Here is a 6,127-nt window from a genome sequence, read left to right as displayed (position 1 = left end):
AGGGTCCAGGTGCTAGACTAAGTCCGAGTACTAGACTAAGTCCGAGTACTAGACTAAGTCCGAGTACTAGACTAAGTCCAGAGGTATCTGGTGCAGAGATATCGGGGGCAGGCGCAGGTAGGAAGGGTGGGCAAAAGTCCCAGTGTAGTCTGAAGGCGATCGGGCTGGGGAACAAGACGTATTTGGCGGTCAGCGCGGCCGTAGAAAGCGTATTCGCGGCGGAGTCGTTGCTGGAGGGTTGTCTGGGGTCTGCGTCTGCCGGTTGGTGGGAGGTGACAAGTTACAGTCCACCAGGGAATGTATTTGACCGGACGACGCCGGTTTTGGTGTCGGACGTGCAGCACCCGGGTTGGAAGGAGTGTGTCACACGGGTCAAGTGTCTGAGGACTGTGGAGTGTGTGCCTGACGACACACTTCTGCACCCCGACCAGGTTGCCCGTGTAAAAGAAGCTGGGTTGGAGAAAACAAGACTGGTCGAGTTTCAGATCGAGATTCTTTCTGGGAGGCGGCACCAGATCAGGTGTGTAATGTCTTGGTTGGGTCTGCCGCTCCTGTTTGATAACGAGTACATTGTTATGAAGGGCAAGAACTGCAATTCCCTGGAGGAGATCGAGACGTGCGCTGCGTACCATGGCCATCTCAGAAAAAGGTGGCAGCAAGAATTGCACCAAGCTCTCCAAGCGACTCCGAACCTCACACCCTCACTTGAATGCTCGATGTGGCAAATGCCACCGGATGCGCCTGAGCTCCTTAAACTCATGAACGAGGCAAACAAATCCGACACGATCCCGAGACCCATCGGACTTTGTGCTCATCAACTCACCGTTAACGGAAAGTACACCACCGAACCCATCAAGCCCTGGTGGTGCTCGCACTCCAGAGCCTCAGTAGCTCAATAGGGACTACGATGGCGAAAGCGCCCCGACACCTTTGGACGTCCGCTTTAGACGTCCTTCCTTCAGCGAAAGCCACCGGCCACCTGCCGTCGTGACCACCTGCCGTCGTGACCACCACTTCATGTTGGGACCACCTAAACCTTCCCCCATGAGATTCTTCGTGATCTTTTTTTATGGTCATACGATTATCTAACCAACGAGATGCCACCTTCGACGTGATGCTCAAGACCATCATGTTGGGTGACTCCAATGTTGGCAAAACCTGTATTCTGCTCCGGTTTGCAGAAGATGGTTTTAACCCCGGTCATATCGCTACAATAGGTGTCGATTTCAAGAATAAGATTGTGAACGTTCATAACTCCAAAGTGAAACTTCAAATATGGGATAGCGGTAAACATTCGTGCATAAGATCACCACCACGTGCAGCTTCGCCACCCATAGCGACATGACCCACAGCTTCGCCACCCATAGCGACATGACCCACAGCTTCGCCACCCATAGCGACATGACCCATAGCTTCGCCACCCGTAGCGACATCACCCACCCACAGCTTCGTATTTTTCAGCTGGACAAGAACGCTTTAGGACTTTGACATATTGTAAGCAAAATGATTCGCCGCCATCCAATCTGTTGTAGCATACTACCGGAATAGTCAGGGATTTATATTGACGTATGATATCACTAATCGGCAATCCTATTTAAGTAAGATATTGTATGTTAACCGCTGGGCTGTCACCGGGCGCTGGGCTAGCACTGGGTTACCGCTGTGCGCTGGGCTAGCACTGGGTTACCGCTGTGCGCTGGGCTAGCGCTGGGTTACCGTGCTGTCTTTATGTCAACCGCTGGGCGCTGTGCTACACATATTTTGCAGATATAAGCTCATGGCTGAATGGGATCCGAGAACATTGTCCCAAGCACGTCACGATTGTGCTGGTTGGTAATAAAATGGATTGTGATGCGTCCCAGCGAGAAGTTTCATATGAGGAAGCTGAGGCGTTCGCGCTTTCGCAGGAAATCCGGTTTTTTGAAACGAGCGCTTTGACCGGCTTCGGTGTCGAGGATGTATTCTTCTTCCTAGCTGGAAAAGCCGCCAGCACAGCCAACGTCACTGGATCGGCGTACCAGAGTCCACTTTATGCCGGTTCCTTATCCACGGATTCCTTTTCGGAGAATCATAGGCCAGCTTGTTGCTACATGATGTAGACCGTCCACGGATGTAGACCGTCCACGGATGTAGGCCGTCCACGGATGTAGACGGGCGAGACTTATTTTAGATGGTCGACAGTTATTTTAGACGGGCGAGAGTTATGTAATGCGGAGTATTATGTGAGTGGCCGACCGGCTGGTCGGTCCTGCATGATATTGTGTTGGTGCATAATATGTTATCAGGCGCATCAGGTCATTGACAAGTTGGTTAAAATACGGGTGCCGTGAGATAAGTGGCTTGGACCCATGATGCTACATTCATGATGAGTTCTTCTGGGATCAACATGAGGGCCTCTCCTTCTGGAGTGGCCACGGGCACAGCTGCGCTCATGCGCGATTCTAGGGGGTTAGTGTGTTGTGCATCGGACATGTCTTCGAGTATTCTCCAACTGAATATATCATTGGGGACCTTATGACCTTCTGCCTCACTTTTTTCTAATCGGAAGAGCTGTTCGGCAATGTTCATTGCTATTTCTGCCACATCCAACAAACATAGTTTACCATCTTGGTCGGACATTAGTTGCAAATAATCAGGTACAGCAGCTAGCTCCGACAGTGCCTGTCGATCTTCTACATTCGGTGGTTGCAGAAATACTTCTGGGTGGTTCCGTATAAGCGGCGAAGTCTCTTCAATTCTCGATTTCAGCTTCCATCCGAATCTTGGACACCCAAATTGCTTCATTACCTTATGCGTCTCGCGATCAATATCCTCAGGCATGACCCCATTGCCCCCATCATCCTTAAGCGCATCCAATAAATTCATCTGAGACTGCAAATCCCTCGCATCAGTAATCCCATATTTATCCGCCAAGTTAGCCGCACGTCGAGCTATGTTAATACTCAAACTCACCAAGTCTAAATCGCTCAATGACACACCAGATCTCTCGTTCTGAAACGACAAATGGAAGCCGACCGCTGGATAACCCATCTCCGAGACATTTCGCCACCCTAGGTCTAACACAAACACGTTGCAAGTGGCTGACATGGCCTACGCGGTGGGGGGCAGTGTGTCCTGTGGCGTGCTGTCTGTCTTGTGGCACGTGACTGGTATGGCCATTATGATGACGCAACCACACGCGTGTTTGCCTCTGAGTCGGTCGTGTTGGTCGTAAAGTCCAAGGTAATATCTGGCTAGAAGTGCTTGTATTTACCTGGATCAGCGGTGACGTATTTGGGTAGTTTAGGGGTGGTGGGGGTTTCCACCGGTCGTGAGTTGATTTTGGATTGCATACACCCCATATTTTTGATGGACTGGTTGTGGGTTGCGCTGTTGGTATTTTGTCAATCCTGTAAAGGCGATGCGGACGACCTGATAGTTCCTTTTGAAGACTACCCCGATGTGCCTCAAGCAAACAAGGACGATATGGCCGCAGCGCTGACTGCAATGGGCTCAGTCGTCGGGCTAGTGACTTTAACTCTGATGCGGGGTCGTGGCCTGGATATTACGCAGCTCGTGCTGCCTGCACAAATCTGGTTCAAGAGGCATGTGTTGTCCGCGGCGGAAGTCTGTCGAACCAAGTGCACTAGGACGTTAAAACACAACACAGACGATGAAGCAGAACTGCAGGAACCTACAGACCGTTTGACCCTAGTGCTTCGCCCGCCCGCTCTGCAAACCGTGCCTTCTTTCTGTAAGAAAGCTACCACTAGATTGCTGCAACCGAAATCGATGGGCCTTTCTTCAAGTGTCGAGGAAGAGGAATTCGGGCAACGCCGGATCCTCGCACCTCGGACACCCCAACGGCTCAGGACACTTTCCTCTTACACGCTCCCCGTCACCAGCCGAAAGACACCCTGTCAACGCAAGCATTCCTCGCCTGCCGACAGCCCCCGCGGAAGTGTCACGTCCGCCACTACCTCGGGCCGCCGCGATTCCATCAGCATCAAAGCTAAACGACTTCTCGCACGATTACTCATGCAACCAGACTATACCGGCCTCAGCTGGGAGTGCCAACTGCGGCCTCCACGCCTTTCGTTCGCCGGATGGGAAAGCCGGTACAAAGACGAAAACTGGCGGCTTCTAATGCGAATGCTCGACGACGAGAATCCCACCTTAGAATGCGATTTTGAGGACAGTGTGGTCTAACCTTGTGCTGTAACTCTATGGTATGACTCTGTGATAAGATTCTGTGCCCTAACTCTGTGCTCTAACTGTGTGGTTGCCCACACCCGCTCTCGCGTACATCCACCCGCTCTCCACCATTCCATATACATCGACGGTATGTTTCGTGACTCCGTTGTGGGTTACTAACACTCCGGTAGTTGCTCCCGGTAGTGGGTTGCCGTCAGTAATGAGCTGGGCCGCTCCAGGATTTGATTGCCCCGAAACTATCGATTTTTGGTGCGGCTATTTTGGCATGCCAGTTACGCCGGTAATTATTCTCAGCGGCTTTCTAGGCTCAGGCAAGACCACCTTGTTGAAGAACTTGTTGGAGAATGTGGATGGTCACAGGATAGCAGTTGTTCGGAACGAATTTTCGGACGGCCCGATGGACTTCGAGGCCCCGCTGCTGGTGGAGGAAGACGAAGACATTGGTGTGGTCATGGAGCTTCCCAACACGTGTGTTTGTTGTTCTGCCAAGTCCTACTTTGTTGCCTCAATCAACAACCTCATAAAGAAGAATAAGGGCGCTCCTTTTGACTTTGTTATCGCCGAGATCTCGGGCCTCACTGATCCCATTGCGGTCGCAGACGAATTCATCTCTTCCTTCGACCCGGTGGACGACTTGGCGAGATTGACGGCACTTGTAACGGTCCTGGATGCCCACAGGACCTCTCTCTTACTGCCAGGTCATGTCTCTACTACGGACTCACCTGGCCCCGCAAGGACAAGCACCACCACCCCAGGGCCTCCCTCCCGGATGGCAGCGTCTCCGGTGGCAGCGTCCCGGACGGCGACAAGCTCAGATGGGGCAGCAACAAGTGGTCAGGCAGAGGAAGGAGGCGGAGGTAGCAAGGCGGTTGAAGGTGAGCACCAGTTGAGTTGCAGCGAATTGCTGGTTCGATTTTTGGTGTCGGCAGATATGGTGTTATGTAACAAAGTGGACCTGATAGCGGCGGAGGAGCGTGTGTGTCACCTACGCAAGTGGCACAGCCGGATCCGTGCGATGGCTCCGGACGCCATGATTGTGGACACAGTATACTCAAACGTGCCCATTGGGTCACTTTTGCGTCTGGCCCGCTCGAACCCGGGCTGTACGTGCTGTGTAGGCGAGGCAACGTGCCGGTACAGCCAAGAAGCGCCCACCTCGTTGGTTCGCGTGCTATCTCGCGACAAGGGCGACAGCAAAAGCCTAGACCTCGAAAAACTGCTCGGAGATCACGGCCTCCTTTCCGCAGATCTCTCTGACGACTACTTCTATGCCGGAATTACACAACCCGTGAGCAGCTATCCCGAACCCCATGAATGGGTCCATGGCATCAGCCGAGTCGTCATCGGTGGCCGGACCTCAGCGGACATCGTGCTCTCGACCGAACAATTAACGGAACTGGAGTGCAGACTATGCAACTGGGTCTGGGAAACGAAACCCCTTCTGTATAGAGCAAAAGGACTAATACAGACCAATACTAATCACTGGGCAGAACTCCAAATATGCGGGGAGTCTGTAGCCATATCTAATCTCGACAACGCAACCATAAGTAAGCAAAACACACACTTCTGCTGGGTGCAACTTCGACAACAGGGTTCGGTATCCTGCAAGTGAACTCCTGCGGGGTTTACTACTGCCTCATTCCTTTTGTGTTAGAGGGCAAGACTCGATGCCTCTTCATTGGGCGAGATTTGGACAGAGAGACGATTTTGAACATGTTTGTATTCTGAAGGACAGCTACTCCAGCTGCACTCCAATCAGCTTGCGTGTTTGGCAAGTCTGGTTGGTTGACACGTGGCTGGTTGACACGTGACAAGTTGACACCTGACAGGTTAACTTTCGGGTTAGGTTCCAAGCTGTTATATAAAGTCTCTATGTGACGGCCTCCTCGTGAGCGCCACCGGTGGATGCTTCGGTGCGATCTCGACCAGTGGA

The 6,127-nt window shown here is 52.3% G+C and overlaps 4 protein-coding genes across 4 annotated transcripts; 3 read left to right on the top strand and 1 right to left on the bottom strand.

Moving 5' to 3' along the window:
• Nucleotides 1-1,069: 1,069 nt before the first annotated feature.
• GNI_020130 (small GTPase family Rab subfamily protein) lies at nt 1,070-2,099 on the top strand (the record flags this gene model as incomplete). Its single annotated transcript, XM_011135966.1, has 4 exons — nt 1,070-1,286; nt 1,462-1,494; nt 1,533-1,598; nt 1,768-2,099. The coding sequence occupies 4 exons, from the start codon at nt 1,070-1,072 to the stop codon at nt 2,097-2,099; spliced, it is 648 nt and encodes a 215-aa protein (XP_011134268.1).
• A 211-nt stretch (nt 2,100-2,310) lies between these two features.
• Nucleotides 2,311-3,087, bottom strand: GNI_020120 (hypothetical protein; the record flags this gene model as incomplete). Its single annotated transcript, XM_011135965.1, has 1 exon — nt 2,311-3,087. The coding sequence occupies one exon, from the start codon at nt 3,085-3,087 to the stop codon at nt 2,311-2,313; it is 777 nt and encodes a 258-aa protein (XP_011134267.1).
• Nucleotides 3,088-3,348: 261 nt separating this feature from the next.
• GNI_020110 (hypothetical protein) lies at nt 3,349-4,188 on the top strand (the record flags this gene model as incomplete). The annotated part of the gene is made up of 1 exon (XM_011135964.1): nt 3,349-4,188. One exon carries the CDS (start codon nt 3,349-3,351, stop codon nt 4,186-4,188), a length of 840 nt encoding a protein of 279 aa, XP_011134266.1.
• Nucleotides 4,189-4,459: 271 nt separating this feature from the next.
• On the top strand, nt 4,460-5,806 carry GNI_020100 (CobW/P47K family protein; the record flags this gene model as incomplete). The annotated part of the gene is made up of 1 exon (XM_011135963.1): nt 4,460-5,806. One exon carries the CDS (start codon nt 4,460-4,462, stop codon nt 5,804-5,806), a length of 1,347 nt encoding a protein of 448 aa, XP_011134265.1.
• Nucleotides 5,807-6,127: the final 321 nt, after the last annotated feature.

This window comes from Gregarina niphandrodes (assembly GCF_000223845.1).
Source record: "Gregarina niphandrodes unplaced genomic scaffold scaffold00003, whole genome shotgun sequence".
Lineage (NCBI taxonomy): Eukaryota > Apicomplexa > Conoidasida > Eugregarinorida > Gregarinidae > Gregarina > Gregarina niphandrodes.
Note: the sequence above shows the minus strand (reverse complement) of the source record. Positions and strands in the feature narration are given on the sequence as shown.